Source organism: Eutrigla gurnardus, assembly GCF_963514095.1.
Source record: "Eutrigla gurnardus genome assembly, chromosome: 20".
In the NCBI taxonomy this organism is placed as follows: Eukaryota; Metazoa; Chordata; class Actinopteri; order Perciformes; family Triglidae; genus Eutrigla; species Eutrigla gurnardus.
Window position 1 is genome coordinate 7,180,433 of NC_139931.1, and position 23,438 is coordinate 7,203,870.

General features: G+C 42.3%; 3 protein-coding genes across 4 annotated transcripts; 1 reads left to right on the forward strand and 2 right to left on the reverse strand.

Annotated features, from left to right (window-relative positions):
• Nucleotides 1-1,775: 1,775 nt before the first annotated feature.
• On the reverse strand, nt 1,776-10,963 carry LOC311031559 (jupiter microtubule associated homolog 1-like). 2 transcript variants are annotated; one of them, XM_084037902.1, is made up of 5 exons: nt 10,773-10,963; nt 8,213-8,352; nt 4,878-5,026; nt 4,308-4,332; nt 1,776-2,375 (listed from the first exon to the last, which is right to left on the reverse strand). In XM_084037902.1, exons 1-5 carry the CDS (start codon nt 10,826-10,828, stop codon nt 2,218-2,220), a joined length of 528 nt encoding a protein of 175 aa, XP_083894028.1. In that variant the 5' UTR covers nt 10,829-10,963; the 3' UTR covers nt 1,776-2,217. The 2 variants fall into 2 exon arrangements, with proteins under 2 accessions (XP_083894028.1, XP_083894027.1); XM_084037901.1 differs by having other exon boundaries at nt 4,308-4,338.
• A 405-nt stretch (nt 10,964-11,368) lies between these two features.
• LOC311031403 (small ubiquitin-related modifier 2-like) lies at nt 11,369-17,397 on the reverse strand. Its single transcript, XM_084037718.1, has 4 exons — nt 17,261-17,397; nt 15,457-15,588; nt 13,806-13,877; nt 11,369-12,759 (listed from the first exon to the last, which is right to left on the reverse strand). The coding sequence occupies exons 1-4, from the start codon at nt 17,279-17,281 to the stop codon at nt 12,697-12,699; spliced, it is 288 nt and encodes a 95-aa protein (XP_083893844.1). The 5' UTR covers nt 17,282-17,397; the 3' UTR covers nt 11,369-12,696.
• Nucleotides 17,398-18,111: 714 nt separating this feature from the next.
• Nucleotides 18,112-23,416, forward strand: nup85 (nucleoporin 85). The gene is made up of 18 exons (XM_084037278.1): nt 18,112-18,261; nt 18,664-18,754; nt 18,860-19,016; nt 19,106-19,176; nt 19,258-19,371; nt 19,487-19,608; nt 19,731-19,865; nt 20,023-20,145; nt 20,291-20,422; nt 20,508-20,614; nt 20,731-20,814; nt 20,928-20,993; nt 21,087-21,238; nt 21,334-21,451; nt 21,637-21,737; nt 22,322-22,473; nt 22,967-23,068; nt 23,228-23,416. The coding sequence occupies exons 1-18, from the start codon at nt 18,229-18,231 to the stop codon at nt 23,324-23,326; spliced, it is 1,959 nt and encodes a 652-aa protein (XP_083893404.1). The 5' UTR covers nt 18,112-18,228; the 3' UTR covers nt 23,327-23,416.
• Nucleotides 23,417-23,438: the final 22 nt, after the last annotated feature.

Below are 23,438 nucleotides of genomic sequence, written 5' to 3' on the forward strand. Positions count from 1 at the left end.
GGGAGTATTGATTGGCTGATTGCTTGCCATGTCACTAAGAGATGACTCACCTCCTTTCCTGAAGTCGTTTCCACACTCTCATATCCTTTTCCTCTTCCGAGATCTCCCCGGGGGCGGGAGGAACACACATGGCCTCATCTGGAGCGCCCCTGGTCATAACGGGCCTGTCAATACATTGAAGTTGCAAATGAGCAAAGGGGTGCTTACACATTAATCACAGACATCAGCTGAATAACATATGGCTGTGGGGGAGGAAAATGGTAATCCCCTCGCCCTCCTCCCCCGTCTCTCTAGAAAGATTAGTAGGATGATCAAGGGGGGGATAGACATGAGAGTCTGTTTCTAATGTGGTTTTACCGATTAGCTGTTGACCGGGTCAAAAGAGCAAACTGCAGTGTACGTTTGTTTTCTACACACACAAAAATTAGAATAAGCAATGGACGTACTGAGTAAAGCACCAGAGATTTATTCTGGGTCTGTCTTTGCTAGAGGGGCACAGCACTTACCAAAAACAAGCCTTCACCAAAAACAAGCCTTCATTGACTGCCGCCCGACATCCTGGCGTTTCTCCAGGACAGGAAGTTCTTTTTCTTGATCTTGTGACCTCTGCATGCCTTTCACGAGCAGATGAGGGCTTAAAACGCACACCGCTGTGCCACAACACTCTTTCTTTCGCAGGCTGATCGGATGGGTTTTTTTTTTTTTTGCTCGAGTTGTAGCTCGGGAGGCAGAGAGGGAAAGAAAGCCGCTGTGTGAGACAGACATGTGGAACACGCACAGTCGAGTGGAAAGACCACAAAGAGCACAGCGTGAAGCCTGGAAAGCTCTGGGTCAGCACGAACCCTCAAATTAGCCCAATCTGTCACCGATGCAGCGTGGTATCACTGCTGCAAGAGGCTTACAACGCAGCGTCAATGCATTAGAATTAAAGTCATGGAGTAAAGACATGATCGCTGTATTATAGGGGGATAAGATCATCTTCAACACCAAGGAATTAACTGAGGCCTTGATCAATATGATCAATAGCCAGCTTAGTTCTTAATAGCGTCCATGCTGTTATTTGTCATATGATAATTATATCATAATTGTCTCATTGAGTGAGTAACATATGTGCTTTTTATATTTCACAGCAGGAGAACATCTCTCTTCTCTAAATGCAATAATTCTGAGCTTTTTCATGAAGGATTGGTTAAGTTCATGGAATAACTCCAAGATACGTTCTCAAACGAACATTTAGTTTACATTTTGCTCTTTTAATATGGGAGAAAATATAAATAGATGCTGGTAAAGAATGACCTAATGGTGCTAAAGAAGGCGAATACACACAGACGTGCATTTCCAAATAAAGTAATCCTTCTGGAGTGTTTGTTAAAAGGTCATGCTTCATAAGTAACATTACATCCTGCATGAATCACTTCACCTTTTGAATCTGACCTCCCAAGAAAAATGCAACGCCTGCCTCAAATCAGTCGGAGTGTAAAAGGGAGCCAAATATTCAGTGTGTGATGTCATGAGGAGACATGCCGTTTTCTCTTTTGGCAGAGTCGGAGGCAGCTTTTGTGATTACTTTGGCCGGGCGGGTTTCCAGTCACAGAGAACCCGTCTCTGCTCTCCGTCTTCAGTTTTCATCTGTGCATAAATAATATTTAGCGCCGTGTGTTGAGCCAATACGAAACCAGAAAGGGAGGATCAGCAGTAGCCTTCATTTACTTATGTATTCACTAATCACTAATCAAATATTCCTGTTACTAAAAGAAAAATCCAGCCACAGCAAATTCATATCAATCTTTATTGTATTTAGAAATCCACGCATCAAATCTTTTTTGTTATTTTTTTTCCTTTACCATTTACAACAGGGAAGAATGAGGGATAAGCTAAACGTCATGCCTTTCCCAGCAGGCGCGATGCACTACAGGATGGGCTGAAATGGAAAGGGTGGGGAAGAGGAGAGAGATACATAAAGTGCTTTTGTCAACAGTTTTCTTATTTTAATAGAAAAAAGGATCAAAACAAAGGGTTTGAGGGTGAAGGGAGAGGACACGGGGGTCCATGGACGTGACGGCGTGAGTGCATGTGAAGTAGGGAAGAAGGTGACAAGTTGATGAGGAGGAAGAGAGTGGTGGGGGGATTCGTCTTTAAAAAAAAAAAAAAGAAAAGAAAAGAAAAAAAAAAAGCGTTCAGATGAAAAAAAAAAACAAAAAAACAACACAAGTGGTCTCAACCCAGGATGAGGCTGGACTTGCCACCAGGTGGGTTTCTTCGGCCGCCCGCGGCAGCGTTGGCACCTCCCGACGGGGCCGAGGGCTCTGTCGTCTCCTTCTGCTGCTCCTGCTCCTCTTGCTCCACCTGCTCCACCTCCGCATTATCAGGACACTCTGAATATGCAACCAAAAGACAGCACGTTAATCCGAGGCATGCAACAGTGCAAAGAATACGGTTTCAGACCGTTTCTTGGATAACAGTAAAACACAGATTATCTGGTAAAAACAAATTGTGCCTGGAGTTTGAACACTGGCAACACGTTGACGCGCTAGAAAGTAACGCCAAGGGGTCAGACAAAGCACGAGCATGTGACGCGTTGGAAAGAGAGCATGTTGGGTTTATTTTTATTGATTATGTCGCAACAAAAAACACTGACACAGATCATAGAGGAGACCTATAAACTGCCTTTTGAAAAAGCATCGGAAACACGCAGAGAAATCACATGAACAACAAACAAAATGTTTCCTTTCGGTTTTGCCATCATTTGTTGATAGTTACCTTCGAATCAACAGAACACATTAATTTACCATTTAATATATTGTGGTTTCACAGCTACCTTTGGGTTTAGCTGTCGGGCAGTCTTGCTTTGTCTGCTTGCTTTTGGTTTTAGCTACCTACAAATTTTCCATACGTTTAAAAAATTTTTTAATTCATATGTCACACAAATCACAAATGTCAACAAGTCAAGACTATGGCCTTAATTCAATTTGTACTTGATATGTAGTTAATGCGAGAGTATTTAAGTGAGGTTAGCCGGTTCTTTAATAAAATCACAGTGAAACATTGGGCTCTCTTTGTCCATTAGTGCCTGAATTACTGAAGAATTTGTAAATTCATGGGGACTTTTTCGGCTTAAACGTCACAAATAAGGTCACCGCTGATTTGAGAATCTTCTTTTAAGCAGAATGGATGTTCAAATATTCCCAGCTTGACATCAGAGCGAGTGGCTGTGACAACTGCATTACTTTTAGTTTTACGAGAGCGGTGCCACATATGTGAGGACCGCGCAGGCCGCCTGTTCATTGTAGATCTAGAACCTCACATACTTTAACTCTCTGGAACAGATTTACCAAGGCCTTTGTGGCTGTTTTTCCAGGCACAGATGTGACACATTCTACCCCAGACATGTGCTGTTTTTATCAAACACGGACTGGGCTGGAATTGCAGTTTGCTTAATTTGTTTATGTGTCAATTGCGTCCTACTACTAATTATATGCTGAATATTATAATATCATAATTCTGAGTATTATTTTGAATAACAGTTTTTCTCAGGTGGAATAGAATTGCAGCCTTAGTGACATCTTAGAAACTACAACACTGACCACGCCTATGAGTTTGCCCCCGTAGTGGCTACATAATGAGCTGACGTCTCAGTAAACCAGACGACGAAATACACACAGATTGCGGTCGCAAACTCTATTAAAAACTGCAGCGCACATTTGCGTCACGCCATTAAATCCGACAGTGTGTCTGGCACACACCCGTCTCCCCTTCTCTCTGTGAGATACGTTTGTTTCAAAGCAATATGTGATGAAACTAGCTGTCCGCCACTTTCTTTATTTTCATATACGCACACACAATCCCATTCAGAAGCAGGGAAAATAAGCTTATACTTCTAAATGCTCAGAGAGATGTGTCGTTAAGCCCTCCATTAGCTGAGCAGCCAGCCACTCTCTTACAAACATGCACCTGGAGGTTAATAAAAAGCTTTTCCTACTAAGTGAAGCCTGCCGTCAAAGAACAGCTGCTTCACTGCGGATCATCACGCCATCGTGACAGGGGAAAAACCACATCAAAGAGATCATGTGATGTTGACTTAAAAGGCAGAACATTGGTACTGTATATTAAAAACAAAACACGAATGTAGCCAGCAGCACATGAGACACCACATATTTAGAGGCAGCGAAAGTGGAATTACCTGATCTGTGGACCACGAAGCAATTCCCTGACTAATCTAAGTCATGCAGTTCTGTTTAGACATAGCGAGAGTGTGACAGAGACTCGAAGTCCTCTTTATAAACAGCTCAAGAGTTCAGGATACTTACCAGTATTTGCCGGTTCTTGGCCATTCTCAACCTACAAAGTAAATATAAGACAAGTATATCAGATATCGTCGCTGGAGCAAAGTGAAAAAAGATCTTCCTGTATTCCTATATCTGAATCCTTTTACTTCTGCTCCGAGGCTACACAGTGATAATGATCGTCAATGAGCAGATACAGCTGGCTACTTACATAAAAAGACAATTTAATATTAGGAAATAAAACATTTCATCGACTGCTGAATCACAGATCAACTAGGGTCTGTTACACCACCATTAACAGATATCCTGTCTCGTTATAACTTAGTTATATTGTCCAATTAGAAAATTCTAAGGCAGACGGGGCACATTCCCAGAATAAAAATTAAACCTCCACAGGGATTACAATTGTCGGTGGAGAATATCGATCAAACAGCATCCTGGGTCAGTTTCAAATAGATGGATTAAGCCAACCGTCCGCCAATGAATTTTCCACTGAACAGTTTAGAATTACATTTAATCTACGAGTGTGTGCTTTTCAGCCCCAAACCAAGCTGTCGCTCTGTTTTGGAAACGGCGCCTGTCAGACTGAGGTACCTCTCGTCTCTGGTTCCAGACCATGGCTGCCCCGGAGTTGTGGATGGTAGTCAGTTCCGGTTCATGGTTCTTGGGGAAGAGCAGAGGCTGCTGGCATCGCCTGAGAGGGGCTGAGGGCTCCCCGCACAGGGTTCCTGCAGCTGCTCCAGCTGGGAAAGCAAGAGACGGATGGAAAACCAAAGTTATTAATGACCGATCAGAGTTTAAAATTTCATTTATGTAGCCTAATATCACAATGGCTTAACGATGTGTACAGAATACAACATCCTCCATCATTAGCCCCTTGATTTGCATAAAAAGAAAACCCACATAGACTAGGTTTGATGTCTATTTTGTATTGATTTTTTCCCCCTCCCTGGTCAGCTAAGCAAAGCTAGACAGGAAGCACTAGAGACAAATTACAAAACATGACTCAGACTTCAAGGCAACAGAGTCATACCATATGGACATTAATCCAATTAGCCACGGCAGACCCCAACGTTTCTAGCTCAGCAAAAGATTCATCTTCTCAGATTTGTCAAAACATCAGCCAGCTTAATGGGGGGAATTTGACTGAAATAACATGAGACAAAATCACTGAGAACCAACAGACAACATCACCAAAGCCGCTTGGGCGTCTGCAACAGACCCAGAAACGAGGTGGAACACTTCCAGGCAGACAACACGAATGCCAGAACTCACATAACCCTGTAGCGCCTGTATTCTCCTTTAGCAGAAAGAGCATTAAAACACAGCGTTTGGCCCACTGTGGCGAACTAAAGCCACATACGGTAACAGTCCATCTCTAACCCAGAGAGCCAGGGAGGGGACAGAAGTGCCTTTGTCATAAGGCGAACAATGACCGCTGAAGAAGCGGAGGAGTGGCCATTGTTGTTAATGGAGTGAAGTGAATCAGCACTGAGAGCTTCAAATCACTCAACAAGAGCTCATTCATCACCGGCTCCACATTTCTGAGTCCGATCAATTCTCTGGACAGTAAATTTGAAGGGGATTAAGCCCTGGGCTGGACAGTGATTCATTATGTTATCATCACTACAACACATAGCCTTCTAGTTAACCGTATAGTCCTCCTGGGTCCATGTCATAAACGCATAACGCTGACCTCACCGGTCAACAAGCTCGAAGGCAGGAACAGCAATCATGCCGCTGCTGGTTGTTTTGGCTTCCTTTTTGATTACAGAGGGTTCCTCGTGTGGCCAGAAGCTGAGGGCACTTGAACAAACCATCAGATCCGAAAACCCTTAAAAATCCTGACAAACAACCTGCCAAAGACCGAATAATACTACGTTCATGTGTCAGCATGAACACATTATCAGCAAATTTCTACAAGACACAGACAGAACTCTCATTGGAAGAAGTTTTAAAATCTATAACAAGCTATAAGAATTAGCTTCACACACTTAAAGTCACCTCAATACTATTTCATTGATCAAAGCATTGTAGGTGACCTTAACATGCCTTTCCAGAATGAATATCTTAGTCACTCAATCCACAGACTGTGAACGGCTTTCATTGGAAATACTTTTAAAAGAATAAATAGTGCCTATAAAAACTTCAGTGATTCAGATCCACTCTTTATTGTCCTATAAAACCAAGTTGCTTCCAGTCTGTACAGAAACAAGTAACACTCAGAAACACACAAACAAGCAAGAACATCACAACAACACAAGTTTTGTTGCAGTGTGCCCGGGCTGCAGCCAGAGGGGAGGAGGGTGATGGTGGAGTTGCAGGAGGCTCAGTCAGGAATTAAGATATTTTCATTGTGAATGCGTCCTAGTGCAGCCCCCTCTTGGTTGACTTAAACGATCGTTTTCCCATGTCTTTGCCATGATTTTTGCCTGATTATTTACAGATATGTCAATTAAATCAACTAAAAGGTTAGTCGACAAAATCGTTAGTTGTATAAGATTGCCTTTGTTTTGAGGACAGTTCTGCTGCTTACGGTCTATGGAGGTCTTCATTGGTCATGAAACCAGCAAGACCAGAAGACTTGAATGCAACATCTTTAACTTCGAAACCATGGTGGGACCTTTGTAGCATTCCCTACTTCTACATGTTTCATGTAACACTCATTTTACAAAAAGGCAAAATTCAGAGGAATCTCCCAAGATCTGTTGTACACAATGAGAAGCGAATGTCTCATTATAAACATACAAAAGGGGAAACTTGGATACATACTGTGGGACAGTATTCATATTTACAAAGGATGCTAAAGCAAACACACCTGGTCATCCACCAAGAGTTCACAGCCAGGTCAGACAGATCAAACAATGCTCATAAAATCTGTTATAGTAATAAATCTTGCTCATTTGTATGGTATCCGTTAAAGTGGGAACACTACGAGACGGCTCCCCTGAACTTTATCTAGACCCTGGTGAAACAATGCAAGCAGGAAAGGGCCGTTACTGTCTGCAGCTGCTGTCCATAAAAGGTCAGATGCTGAAGCAGTGATTTTAAGGTAAATTCCTCATTGTCCACACATTCAGAAAATATGATACACCACGTAAGCCGTTTGCCACAACATGTCCAGTGTGAAAACATGTGATCGCTGGCTTGTGCGTAACGTCACGGCCTCGAGCAGAAATGGAATCCTGCTGCTGTAGAGCTCGAATCTTCCTCCTTATGCACCTTATCAAATCTTTGAGCCTTCACCAAACTGGCTGGGTACAAATTCCCATCTTTAATTACAAGCAATAAGGGACAATGCGTGCGAAGATGAATTATGTTTGGATGGAGTTTACCTGGTTGATTGTAAATGTACTGACAAGCTGAGGCACAACACTGTCAGACTATATTAATTTTTCATTCAAGCCGCTGTGGCTGTATGTCTGCAGTGACCTTGCCAACTCAAAGCCTGTCTCAAGTCTCTTATCCCCTACTGCTGCATTTTTCTACCTCTCCTTGTGGACTCACAATAACATTTCCCTTGTGTCTATACAAGGCCACACATTTCACCAATTTTAATGTTTTAACTGACCTACTTCTTTCCATTGAGGGCTGATCCTCATCCCAATCTAACAAAGCCTAGCTTCAAATTACCCTTATCCCAGTACTCCAGGGCTTTTTGGCTATTACACTTGCGGGATGTTCTTTCTGACAACCCAAATGGAAAAAATACTTAATAACACTCTAATTTCTATCTTTTCCTTGCTCAACTTAGAAGTATCAAGTCAATAGTGCTTTTTGCTTACTTACGGCTTCTGGCAGTTCTGTCTAGTTTTATAAGTTCAAACATGCCCCTTAAAACATTTTCATTTATTTCATTTATTTGGCTCTAGTGTTGTCACGTGGAAAATTAACTTAAAATATGTTAAAGTAATGTTAGATTGAATTACTGGGTGGATTGTTCCTCCGATGAGCATGGGGGTCATCAGGTTCTGCAAAGATGTTGGAGACCATCTTGTCCTTGCGGGGGGTCGAGTTGTCGTCTGCGCCAAAGGAGATGCTGGAGTCCCCGCCTGGCGGTCGTAGTACCCTACGGAGCAACAAATGATGGATTATAATGACATTTGATTGACGTCGTCTTGCTCCCTCCCCCACTCTTTATGCCAAGCTAAAACACGAGGCCTTCAATGTCGCATGCTGCAAATCCGCCGCACAGGGCAACAAAAAACACTCGTCAAATATAACATGAGGATGCCTCAAGGTACATACAGCCTTCTCCGGACTACTCCCTATCCCTTTTATACACATACCACACACACACACAGGCAACCAGCAAGGTCTCCACTCTCTAAGCCCCGGCTGTCAGCCTATCAGACAGACAGTCACAATCTCTGCCCTGCAGCTGACTCCAGTCGCATATAATCAAACAGTGTAGCTGACTAGCCGCTGCCTTTCCTCAGCACAGATTCCTTTGCAGTGACGAAGGGGCTGGTGTCAGTTCCTGGTAGCATTGTTCTCTCATTTGTAAATGAGTTAATGAAACTCGATGCCCCCCTTTTGAGTCATATTACACACAATAGAGGTGAAAAGTCGCTAATATAGGTCAACTAATAGAATGTTCTTGAACAATATAGAAAGCCTGCATGGAGACCAAAGCATGGTAAACAAAGCTCACTACCCAACGACATTCCTTCCACCACAAGCGGAACAAAAGGAACACGATAATGAGTAGGGAAGGCCCTTTTCTTGCTGTGCTGAAGGACAGTTGGGGTGGTGGACGACAGAAAAACTGGTGTGTGTGTGTGTGTGTGTGTGTGTAGAGCCCCTGCTTGACCCCTCCCTGTTTTTCCAGCAAACTCTCCTGAAGTCCCCGAAGCCCACAGCTGACACCCCGAGCAGCTGTCCGAGAGACAGGCGGGCAGAGACGCAGAGTCCAAAAAACCTACTGGGCTCTCGACGCAAAAAAACTACAAAGAAAGCAACTGCATTGGCGTGAATTTTCTCAATCAATTCTTGTATACACACACACACACGCAGCAGTGCTCGTCACACTTGGCTGTGACAGTAATGTCTAAACCAGACTTCACCTCATGGCCAGAGAGGATGAGCTCATGCTTTCCACACGGATTGCGATGGGGGGAAAAGCTTTTAGCTGCCTGGCAAGCAGACCCCACCCTAGAATGAAACTGCAAATAATATCAATGAAATGGCATCAATGTTCAGAAGCTGCAGGGCGGCTTCGGGCTGGTGGGGAGCCATAGGGTGGATGCAGCTGAGCTCCAGAGCCAAAGATGGCATGTCTGATAAGGCAGGGTGGGAGGCTTTTGATGGCCTACTAAGATTTTAGCCTAATTCCGCTCAAGTGGCTTCTGTACGGATCCCTTTGGTCGGCAAGCATCAGAAATGACCAACAGCTCATAAAATGAGCTTTAAGGAGCAAAAGCAAAGAGCTAAGGAAAGATTTACAGGCTTAGCTAGCGCAAAGCCCCCACCCAAGCCCCCGCATCATCCGAAAACAGCATGCGACTTCAAAACGCTTAACGACTGACCGAGATTTGACGAAGCAAAGGCGAAAAGGAATAGTTTTTCCTCAAGATCACAACCCATTATTGCGGCATCCGTTAATAAAAATAATAATAATGTAAAAAAAAAACCCGGTATTTTCTCTGCATTGTTTTCGCTGCAAAGGCGCAGGAATGCATCCATTCGCGACGCATCACTTACTGGAAAACCATGACTGCGTGCTTGGGGAATGAGTGGCCTACTTCTTTCCCAGAAATATAAAGATTTAACAGTCATTATTCGTCAGACGGAAGACACCAGCTCAGGCAATATCCAATGAAACTACAAAACGGACATTACATCTTGAGTTTCTCTAAACTTCCATTCGCCCTAATGATAATGACATATGCAGACCATAGTCTCGTCTACGATTCTTCCTGCATTCAATCACATATTTGGACTTGGCTCTTGAGCTGTTACCTTTTTTTCCTCTGCTGAAAATCTACCACACAAACCACGACTAATAGATCGGCTATAAGATCATTAGCTAGAAACTCCAAAAAAAACACGTAACGTTAAAGAAATCACCGCAGAAGAGGTGCAACAATTAAACAAAAAAAGTTATTTTACAGTCGCCTCCAACCAGTTAAAACTGGTCGGCTAACGTTAGATTTGAATATAAAACAACATGGAAAACACCCCATCGCGTACTTCTGGTTTCCACCTTTTTCTTTCTCAAACTCGCATAGCTAATTCACCTCGTTCCGAAAGCCCAGACAGGCTAACACTAACTAACTTTGTGTAACCCACGGCTACATCAGTCACCCAATAAGATTAACTTAATTAGCAAGACTATGTGACAGTTTAGCTAAATCCAGCCACCAGCGGGCTAATGTGAAGCAGCAGGCGGACGGCAGAAAAGAGGCGTTTTTGCTAGCTTGCGAGGCTCGTCCGCATCACACTTCTTTTGTTCCTCGGCGAAACGTTTTCGGCTCCTTCTCTTTTTACCTGGAGCTGCTTTTAGAACCGGGCTCCATTCCTTTGTAGGTGGTTGTCGTCGTCATCTTCACGGAGTAGTTTTTTTTTTCGATGCCTTTGGCGGTGACAAACAGTCGACGAGAAACTGAGAAGAAAAAAAAGCAGTCCTCCTCCTTCCCCGCAGAGCTGCGACGGGATGTAGACTCCACCCGACACTGAAAAAGCATAGCGACGACCAGATCCGCTGGTTCTGCGGTGCCAGCCCACGAGACCCAGCCCACCAGCGTTCGGCCCGCTCTGATTGGACAGAACACCACAGAACTACTCGCTCATTGGTCAGAACCTCAGATCGCTTCTCTTGTTGGTGGCAGGGCTCGGCTTCATGGCAGCGATGATCAGACAGTAGAGTCCACATCCCTGAGGGCTTTTTTTTTCAATGCTGTCTAATCTATTGGGGATTGGTGATCATTGATCATGACAATCTGCAAACATGTTTTAAACTGCAATGTAAGGGTAAAAAAAAAAAAGAGGCGGATGAACTTTGACCTCCAGCTGGTCCATTTTTTTTATATGGCTATATTTCTGCTCACAGTCACACTGGAAAAGCCAGAAAAAATTAGTTGAAATGTGGAAAAAACAATAGCTTTATTTCAACAGGCATCTTAGTAGACAATACAGATGTTTAATTAAGGGGAGACACCCCCAGGTGAAAAGGGTACATGTTTTAACTACAAGATATCACCATGAAACTTCCCAAGTTGATGACATACATTAAGGCAATTTTCTTTTTTTGCATTACATGTTTTCAGAAATCTTATTTTTAAATATGCAAATGAGCCATTATTCTTATTAAATATGTCATCATTTGCATGTATTTCCAGAACAGAAATCTGAATATTGGATGAAGCCAGGTTCAGCTGTAAAGTAAAATGTTTTAAAGAATAAATTATTTTAAAATTCAGGCTTTGAATGATGTATGAACAAGCCCATCTGTAAAATACTTGAAAATATAGATGGGGATGAAGCTGGAAAGTGCTACTGAAGTGGAGATTTAATATGAGAAAAAAATAATTTTATGGAAACTGCCTTTATATGTCGTATTATTGTACAATTCCATACATTTCAAAGACACTACCGTGAATAAGGTAAACAATCTTTAACTGATAGATATCACCATGAAATTTCACCCAATTGTATACTTTTTGTACTACAAGTTTTCTGAAATTATTTGTTTAAATATGCAAATCATGCATTATCAAATGCTCAAATTTGGTCAATTTAGGCAAAAAATGTATTGATGCAAATAGACAAAGTGTAGTCAAATAAACACCAAAGTATATGTTGGATTATAACATACCGGTTGTGATGTTATGGAAGCAAAAGGATCAGTGCTGGTTTTCAGTCTCCCCTTAACCGAGACATCTCTTCAGTCTCCCCTTATATGAAGCCGAGCCTAGTCAAACATTTCTCTACACATCTACTACTATATAAAATGTAGAAAATGAAATATATTTTTCTGAAGATAACAGAAATCAAATGACAATACAGAGCCATTCCCACACTGAGTTTACTGTTTCCTCAGTGATAAAAATAATACCGTTCCACCAAGCCTCGCTCATTGGCATTTGATCGGTAAAGTCCGTTGTATTAATCCTCACCATCTCCAGTCCTGTCTGTCTGCAACCCTGCGATAAGAAGTCCTTAACATTTACCGTAATACAGCATGAACAAATAAAAACTGGTTGCTGGTTTATGTACAAAAACAGAAAAGGTAACATGGTCAAGAATTAAAACACTATACAGCAGTTGCATGTAGTGCAGATGAAATGACCACTTCTTCTGCGTAGAGCTCTGTTGAGACAATAGGACAAGTTGCAAAGAGGCGGCCCACTGTGTGACACAGGCCGGGAAGGTTGGTCGTGTGACGGGAGAAAATGCAGAAGCATCTGGTCGATTAAATCAGACCTCCCGTCTGTTGTTGAAACACATCAATTGTATCTTCGTCTTCCATTTCCAACTGTAAAGAGCGAGAGAAAATAAAAGTTATATAAACATGTGTCACATGACTTTAATAAGCCTGAAGTTCTGGGCAAACTGCTTCATTTCATACATAGTTTGTCTGCATCGTGTGCATTTATTTTATTAGATGAATTGGCTTTACGAAGCAAAGAGTGTAAAGTGAGAGGAGATTTATTGTACAAAGAGAGGGGAGAGGACATGTCCTGTCAACAAGCCTGAGAATAAGATCTATTCAAACTCAAATTCCTTGTTTGCATCGGCAAAATGGCACCATTGGAGCAAAAAAACAAAACAAAAAACAGTGTGCATGCCAGCCTCGCACGGCATTGCATTAAAATGCCAAAACATTCAAATTCGGTGTCGCAACTCCAGCGAACAATTGACGCAACTGTATCAGGTGTGTTCTGACAGCCTGAGGCTTCTACATGCTCCCAATGTCGGCACGTCCTCAACAGTGATAACGTGAAGACTTGGTGCGTCTGTGTCTGGCTTCAGCCGACAGACATTCCCTCACTGTGGGCTGATGTAATCCTTTCTTTCTGGTTTTGGTCGACCTCTTTGCTCGTTTGTTATGTTTTCTTCATGCTGAATGACTTCTGAGCACATCTCTGGTCAACACTGGTTTTAAAAGTGGTGCTTTCGTGTGATTTCTTTGTGAAACTCAGTTTTACAGCTCTGTCGACTAACTAGAACCGCCATGTGTGTTATTTGGCACACCCTGTTGTTAAAATGTCAAGATAAAAAGCCAGATTAAAAAAAATCTAATCTATTTATAAGCACTAGAGAAAGAGAACGCAAGCATTTTCCTACTATTAATGTTGTGCGTTTGGATAAACATTCTTTATTGCTATGGCAACACCTTTGCCTTCGTCCACTACTGTGTGTAAAAGAGCAGCATAACTTTCATACTGTAAATTAAAATGTAGAGAGAAAAAAAGGGAAGCGCCCCAAAATGACCTTCCCCATGAAATAAAAGAATATCTGACATATGATACCTTCCTTGATGAGTCACCTCAGCCCATTGTCCGAGGGCATCACACTTACCTGTGATGGTGTGTCCGTCTCATTTATTGGCTGGCCGTCAAATCTGAACCTGATTTGCCTCATCGCCAGTCCCTGAAGACACAAACGCATTAAAACCACTGTTATAAATTAAAGACTCCCACTCGTTTCAATAAATCGTCAAACAGACAGACTTTCCCCCCCGCTCGTCGATCGTTTCACAGCCAAACGGAGGCAATTAAGGACTGCTCAGATGAAGAAACCGCTTTTTAAAGGGAATAACGGCAGCACAAGGGGAAGAGTTGCAGCTTCAGCAAAGATTCTCAATGTGCTTTTCAAACATTTCAAGGCAAAGTGGCAAAGTGCTTAACAGGCAGAGAACAACTAAAAAGTGTAAAAACATACTCAGAACTTTAAACTTTACTTTTATAATTATAATCACACACACACACACACATTAAATTTGGCCTATTTATCCCATTCTAAGCATTTATCATGCATCTGTTGTGTAAATTATAAGCAGCACAATATCTTTTCATGGACATCTCTACATCTTACATTTATAACATTTTAAAGCATTTTGCCTTTGAGGCATAATTAAAAAAAACATTGCTCTGTTCTCTCTTGCAGTGAAACACAAATAAAAGGATTAATGAAAAACATCTGCTTCTCACTGCGGTTTTAAAAACGAGCTACACGACAAACTATTGTCTTATTTCGCCCCGCCGTTAGTCGAAGGGACAGACGACGCGGAGTTTCCATTCTTCCAGAGAGTTGAACCCTCATTTGACTTTCAGATAAGGAGCAATATCAGAAGCTGCCTTTCATTAGATAGCTCGGTTGTTTTTGTAGCCCTGCAAACATGCAATCAAGATTACAGCTGACAACAAACTGCCACTCATCCCCGTGGTAACGATTGATTAGAAGAGCAAGAAGCAGAGCAAAGGACAACTTCAGAAGCGACTTAGTGTTGGTTAGGGGGGGAGAGAGAAAGGTAAAGCCTTCAGCTGAGTTTAGCTATCGAGGGAGCATTTGCATCGACTCTGCAGCCCTGACTGCAGAGCTGGATCATAGCCAAGAAACTATGAACAATAACTCTTTGAGGGGGAAAAAAAAAGACATGACCACGATGAATAACTCTTCAGTGAACATCATCTGGCTTTCATTTAAATTTGACCTTTTAGCAAACTGCAATGTCTTTAGTTGGCTTGTAAGCGATGCGTCTGCTGTAGACAGCCTCTTGGACCTCCCCATTGAGTAAATACCTGTCGTCAAGTAATATCGTCATGTCTAAAAACCCCATTTAAAACCCACATATGGTAAGTGGGACGTGTCCGAACGCAACTACTTGTTTGCCCTGCTAACACCGTAAAACAAAGGCACAAATAGTTACTACGTGCATGAGTGCTGAGTGTGAAAAGAGTGAAAATAATCACTCTTATCGCAGCCTTTTTTTGTCTTCAAACAAGATTAAACACGTGCGTACTTCAAAGATCTTATTTTAAACCATCATGCAAATCCATGAATATTTCCTTATGATGTAAATGCAGCATAACGCAGCAGCATAACTCCTCTAAGCCACTGCAATGCAATCCTTCCAATACAACGTAGTCATTTTCTTACCACGGGTTTAGGAAATAAACCTATAACATGAATGTTCAATCAGCTACGGTGGCTGTGTGCAGACGCTCACCTGTCTATCGCAGTAGGCCTTCATGAGTTTGATGAGCGGCGTGTGTCTTTTGATCTTGAACTGCACTATAGATCCATCCTGACCCGCTACCTTCAGGTTAATGTGTTCGTTGCTTTCTGTCTTGACTGCTTCCTGACGGATGAAGTCAGAGAGAGGGACGAAACAAACAGTTAACACACAGACATGCAGCGAACCAGAGCTGATAAATCAGTTAGATGACCAACAAAAAAAATGATTGGCGTGATCTAATTTAGGAAAATATGCAGATTTTTCACTACAAACACGATTAATTTCTAGGTCACCGCTTAATAGAAAGAACTGCATATTCTACTCTGTTATTACAAACATAATACAGGAGCTGCCATTTTGGAGCATCAGTTTGACTCTTGCATGCCCAAATGGATTAAAAATAAAAGATGAGGGATCCACAGTGATCCAGTTAAATGAAGAGCAACAGGTAGCAGGTGCTTTCAGGTATCAACTCCACCTCCAACGTGTCAGTAAGTAAGTCGGGCAGTATGATTACTGTGAGACAATAGAGATTTGAATTCCAGCTTGACTTCTAGTCTTAGGCAAAGGCCCCTTTAGTACATCATAAACAGCATTGACTTGTAAACTGTTACAAATATTATTGAATATAAAAGCTTGTTCAGTGCCTTTAAATTGAAATTAATACAGTGGTGGAAATTACATAAGTAAATAAAAGTATAAAAGTGTTGGATCAAATTGTAAAATTAAAAATCCATAATGCATCATTTCAGAAATATATATACTTTATCAATGGATTATTATCTTTTATTTAATGGCAGGAGAGTGGTGGAGAATACCATGCAATTGGTATTTTATTCTATTAAAATTAGTCTGCAATAAAGGAGTGATAACTGGAAAATATCAAAGACTGAAGGTGAGACAGGGCCTGGGCTGGAGTGGAGCATGCATATGAAATTATCAGCAAAACAAATGGACATCAAAATATTGACTATGACGCATTATGTTTCTTATTTATAATGTAAACAGCAACGGACTCTGTGGCAACCCATTTCTGATGGTAAACTGGCTTGACCAAGAACCATCAGCAATTATTAATCACTTTCATGTTGTAGCTGGTAAAGCTCATTGTTACTGCTTTATATGCTGCTGGGTTTCTTAATCCATAATAAAACATAATCATTTATTATTTGATTTATATTTAAATGAATAATCTGAATCTGAAATAATATTAAATGTTAAAACAACAATATATCCCTGTGAAATTTAGTGGAGTAGAGGTAGAAACTAGCGAAACATGGACAAGTAAAGTACAAGCAGCCTCACTCAAAATGTTAGTCACAGTCGACCAATATAAGTAGAAATATATGGAGATCAAATACTGTAATTCTTAGTGGCATACAGCACTTCTTATTGGTAAACCACTATAAATGTTCCTCCCACTTGCACAAATGAAAACACACAGTAGCTATTAACATAATAAGCCTCTCTCTCTCTCTCTCTCTCTCTGTCTGTCTGTGTCTCTTTCTCTCTCTCTTTCCTGCACACAAGTAAATAAAAAGACGCGTGCATGAGGATGACACCCGCTCGCTGGTTGGCTGTGTCATAAAGCAGACAGCGATCTTCGCGCCTGCGGATGCGCGTTCACAAACCTTCCGGTCTAACAAAGTAGGTATAGCTTGGAGTTGAATTTAAGCTCTCAACTTTATCAGTGTAAAACGGAACAAGTGGGGATACACGTGTTTTTCCTACGAGCCCCCATGCCACACACACGGCGGGATAAAACACTATATTAATACAATGTGCAGACACTCACCTTTGGTTTTTCATCAGCCATGGTCACTCTTTTGGCGCTTCTCTACGCTGCCACACAAAGAATACGGGTGCGCGCACGTACTCGTTCCCGTTTAAACAATTCGACCATGCGTGCGCGGCCCCGCGCCAGAGCGCGTCCACAGCGCCGGGCTTTGAATGGCCACAGGTAAATCACGTGGGGGGGAGGCGCAGTCCGGGCATGGGCGGGAGATTCTCCATGCGCGTTACAGTGGCACTCAGCACCACATGCACGCGCACAGCGATGTTTCCCCCTTTTGTTGTCGGGTTTGTAGAGGTTTTAGTAATCCCACAACATACACCTCCTCGCCCTGCAGACCCCTCATCATTTCTGCAAGGGGCAGTTATAAACAATTTACAGTATAGCACACAAACAGCACTTTTCTTTCTCCTTCCTTTTAAACCAAGAATCCCAGTGGCCATCTTGTTTTTTCTGTCTGAAAATGAAGATACACTACTATGTCAAATAAATTGTTCAACGTTTCTACAAGTAAAGAATGCGTTAATTTGCATATATGCATATCAAATCAAAACCCGGTTCTCTAATTGGTAATCTAGAGAAAATATAAGCATGTTTGTCGAAGGATAACAAAATAATAAATATATATATACATATATTTTGTTTTGCCATCCATTGCTTCCATATTGCATGTGCAAAAAGCTGCTGAAACCTTAATATTTACTGGTCACGTTTCGTTAATATATTTATTCATTGTGTAATTTTTAGTTATGGACAATACCACCACATGATGAGACAAACACAGCAGAGTGGAAACCCTGCAGGCAGGAGGAAGGCCAGCTCTCCCTTGACGTCATCACATCTGCGCCGTTCGGGCTTTCGAATGAATGAGGCGCCGAATAAGCACTGCACTTGTAGTTCATGGCGTGGGGCGTTTATAGCTGAATATTTAGTAATTTATATTTTATCGTGTTGCTAACATTGTTCCCCCGATGGAGGAGTTAGACGTTGAGCCGGCGACCACCGTAAGTTACCGCTGTAGCTTCATTTTCCCTATTTTTTCCCCACTGGATAGCATTGCTAACACGCTAACTGTATCGCAACAACATAACTAATAGTCTGTCTAGCGAAGTTTAATTATTATATAAGCAGGAAGTCCCACAACGTTTCTCAGACACATTAAAGATTATTAACTATATACGTCAAGTGTACACGTTGTAAGAACATCAGACTTGTATGTTAGAAAGTATTTTAATTCAACGTTGGAAATTTGGCTGAAATATGTGAAAAAATAATGCCCGGGACACAACCTATCCATTTTATTATGTATGAATGTATTATTATATAATGTCCTGCAAGCGTTTCTGGAATTCTATTTGGTCAATAATATCGTAATACATCACCCCGTCTCCCTTCTTTAAATGCAGAATATTCCTGCAGCCAGTGATGGGAAGCATCTGGGCTTTGCATGGGGTCCAGGTGATATCCTTGTATATGAGACCCTTTACAAAGCATCAGGTACGTGTAGACATTGACACAAGCTCCTCCCTCTGTTTTCACGCTCCTGTCCTCCGTCTCTAACCTGACGTTACTCTGTTATTGCTGCTTGTCCTTGATTTCCAGGTGCTAAAGGATCAGGCTGCCCCTTCGTCCACGAGGTCAGGAAAGATGAGGACATATATTCCCCCATTCTACGCAAACTCTTCAACGAGTCGCATCACATCTTCGTTGGCCTGCAGACGATTAGAGAGGACCTCCCCAGCAAGAACAAAAAACCCCAGTAAGGCCACCGACATTTCTAATAAAAGGCAGATGAAGCACCTGCAGAGCTGATTTCACATCATGATTTGTCTCTGTCCTGCTATCTAGATTTGTCAGCATCAGTAAAAACTACAGATCTGTGATACGAGCCTGTATGGAGGAGCTTCAGCAAGTTGCAGGTCAGAATTTCTAAATATCCTTTAAATATTTTTGTCTTCAATGGGATTACTCGGATGATCAAATTCTCTCTTTTTCTGCAGTTTCTACAAAAGATGCAGGAGTGGCCACGCAATACGGAAATCAGGTGTCCATTCTGTTGGCCATAGAACTGATCTGGAATCTGTGTGAAGTGCTGTTCATTGATGCTGCTCCTGGTAAGAGTTTAACTTTATACATGTAGTGCTCCTTTTGGATATTTCTGAATACATTTTAAAACTTGACTTGAATCCCCCAAACAGACAAGTCAGCAGTTTGTGTTTGTGTCCTCAGCCGGTTCCCTGTTGCTCCACCTCCTAGACTGGGTAAGGTTACACAAGGCAGATGTGGATGAGAAGGCCAGAGAGGTGCTACAAAGTGAGAGTCCCGCTGAGCACCATGACTACTGGGATGTGGTAGGTGCAGCGCACACGCACACAATTATGTCTTTGAAACCATATAAGCTGCTTACACACTTAGCTGTGGCTTTTGAGGGTGAAATCTCAGTAATAACATGTTTTGTATCCTGGCTGTGCAGGTGGTGAGTTATGTGCTGCAGGGCAGGTTGGAAGAAGCCAGACAGATGCTGGTGAAGCAGGCCACCCTACAGCCTGCTGCCAGGAACATGTACAAGCTGATGGACACTTTGCTCAGCAAGATGCCCTTCTACAATGTAAGCTCATCTTTTTAGTGGTTTGTCTCATTGTGTGGTTTTAGTCTGCCTTTGCAAGATGATATCTGCATGTCATTTTATATTCTTCATGGCCAGAATTAGGTCACAGGATGGTTTGATCTCATTTTCACCTTTTTATACTTTCTGTGATCATCAGCCTGGTGGCAACCAGACGCTGACAGAGTTCGATGTGAAGTGGAGACACTGGCACGAGGAGGTGGACCGCTGCCTGCAGGACAACTCGTTTGCCTGCAACCAACATCTGGAGATCATCTGCAAGGTCAGAGCCCTCAGTAGCCCTGGCTGAAGAATATGTAAAACTACATCCATAGCATAGTATATAAGCAGCAATGAGAAGTCCTGTTGAAGGCATTTAATCATGACATGTGTCACGGTTACTCTAACACCTTTTCTGGTAATTTTAGATCCTAGTGGGGGATGAAGACACGTTGCTGGATCACAAGGATCTCCTGAGCACCTGGTACCACTTCCTGGTCACTAGACTGCTCTTCAGTCACCCCACAGTCAAACCCACTGAGCTGCACTACTATGCACAGGTACACTCCACTAACCGCTGCTGCACCACTCAGCATCCCTGGTCACTGCTACTACATGCCTGTTTCTTTACTGTGTGTGTTGCAGTCATGCATGACGATGTTTCTGGACTCGAGGAGCGTCCCAGAGCCCCTGGACAGCATCTTACTGGCTGCCTTTGAGTTCGACATCCATCAGGTCATCAAGGACTGCAGGTAACGTGGCGAATTACAACCATCTATAAATACATATATACAGTAAGTACAAGCCACATGCATGTTTATGCCTACAGTCTATAACTGTCCTGATTTCTCCACCACGTTTCTTTCAGCATTGCTCTCAACAACTGGTGGTTTGTGGCCCATTTGACCGATCTGTTGGATCATTGCAAACTCCTCCAGTCTCACAATCTACAGTACGGACTTTGTTCAACCGTGTTTGTACACTTTTAATCCAGAGATAACTAGATTGCACACTTTATTCATCTAACATGTACCATGTCATTCTGGTGTGTGTGTGTGTGTTTAGCTTTGGCTCCAACTTGAGAGAGTTCCTCCTGTTAGAATATGCCTCTGGTCTCTTCACTCATCACAGGTATGGTTATTGAAGTATATTGAATTATGTGTATTTAATTGCTGTGTTAAAGGTCATCGTATAGGATGTTTTCTTGTGTTTTCTTGTGTTAAGTCTGTGGCAGTTGGCCGTGGACTACTTCGACAACTGCCCAGAGTTTGGCCGTGTCTACCTGGAGCTGCAGATCGAGCGGGTTCCTTTAGACACGGAGCGCAAAGCCCTCAAGGTGCTCAGGATCTGCGAGCAGAGGCAAATGTCAGAGCAAGGTAGCGCTTTCTTTCTCTGGGCCTGTATTACACAAACGCAGACATTATTATAGCGGTAGGGAGTGAAACCTTTTTGATGTCTTGTCCTCTTCCAGTGCGCAGCATCTGTAAGATCATGGCGATGCGGGCTCTGAGGAACAACAGACTGGGCTCTGCTCTCTCCTGGAGCATCAGAGCCAAAGACGCTGCCTTCGCTACACTCATTTCAGAGAGGTTAGTTCCCTTAAGAACACACTTATTCTGCAAGATGTCGGGATGCCTTTTTTAAAAAATGTTTTTCCATTTTAGGGAGAGGTGTTGTTCTTCTAAACCCTCGGACTCTTGCCTTTTGCAGGCTTTTTTGAATACACGTGATTCTGTAATTAAAGGCATGCTCTTGTATCATGTGTGTGTGTCAGGTTTCTACAGGATTACTGCGCCAGAGGCACCTTCTCTGATTTGGACCTGATAGACAACTTGGGACCAGCCATGCTGCTGAGCGACAGGCTCACTTTCCTTGGTATGGTCAAGGAAAATACGTACTGCAGCATTTTAGTAGCACTGTTCAGTGTGTGACTCAGAGGTTAAATTTGTGCATCAAGCGAGGGGGCGTTCACTCAGGGCAGATTGCCTCTTTGACAGCTTCCCTTATAGTCTCTCTCAGGCAGTCACATGAGACTCAGACACAGAGACATGTGTGCACTCGGAGAGATAAATAAAGATATGTGCTGCTTAATGCAACAGCATGTGACATCGTGATACACTGGAAGAATATCAGTAAAAATAGATCCACCATTTATAAAAAAAAAAAAAACTACAGTATATTCAAAGAAGTGGCTTTTGTAGACTTTATTAAACTCTGTTAGTTTGTATGTAGGTCTCTATTTATTAAGAAAGTATAGAGATCAGAGCAAGGGAGCATTTTATAATAAAGCTTTATGTCACTGGAAAGATGTGTTGATGTGCACAAATTCAGGAGCAAAGCAAAAAACAGCTTTCATACCACGTGATAACGTCTGTGTCAGAATTAGCATCGTAGCCGTCAAAGTATTGACACGAGCCAGTGTTGCAGTCTGAAAACTGACTCTCTCTTTCTACTTCTAGGTAAGTACCGTGAGTTTCACAAGCTGTACGGAGAGAAGAGCTTCAGGGAGGCGGCCAAGCTGCTCCTCTCCCTCATGACGGCCAAGATCGCCCCCCGGAGCTTCTGGATGACTCTGCTGACCGACGCCCTGCCGCTGCTGGAGCAGAAGGAGGTCAGCCACCGTGCACACAGTGTGCAGTCACGAGATACTGTTTCAGTAATGACATACAACCAAGTAAAATCCATGAGTCTACCTGTTCTATCCCAGTGTATGACAGGCTTTTATTGAAGAGTGTAAGATAGACACAAGTAACTTAAAATAACTGACACATATTCAGTGTAATCTAATTTTAGTTGCATAATTAATTCAGCTGGTTTACAGCAGTTCATTTGAATATATTCCTGTCTGGCAAATTGTCCTTGAGTGCTTTATTGCTCACTTTACTTCAGTGCATGTGAATGGATAATAAACCTGTGGCGATTATGAGCATGTGCATTTTTAAATACTAGTCTCAAGACTAAATCTTAGAATGGATCGTGCTCTTCTTTTGAAAAAATGTAATTTTATTAAGAATACTTATATAATTATGTATGGGGGCACCTTGAAATGAACAAAATATGAACTGCAGTACTGTAAGTTTTGACTATGTTTGTTGAATGTTTAGGTGATCTTCTCGGCAGACCAGACCCATGAGTTGATGTTCTGTTTGGAGGAGCTCACCTCCTCACTGAACACAACACCTCCCGGCCCAGACAAGCCCATGCAGGTGCGTATCTCCTCACACAGCCTTCTTTCTACTCCGGTAGGTGGAGGTGCTGCTCTGATTTTATTGTTTTGCTTGTAATACACCAGCTAAAACCCTGTTGTCAATGTCAAAGACTCACAATCCTCCACACGTCTTATGTGAGTGTATGTGTTGTTTCAGGATGAAGACATAGAGGTGACCAAAGTGGAGCTCCTGAGACTCGCTCTGGCCAGGAATCTGGCCATGGCTATTATCAAGGAGGGAACCGTGGAAGCATGAGTGTGACATTTAAAGCTCTTTTTTTTTTGTATTGTATATAAAGTTCAAGTAATCGAAATGCCCTATTTGATAATTAAACACTTTTCATGATGTATGTTCTTGTAAACTTTTA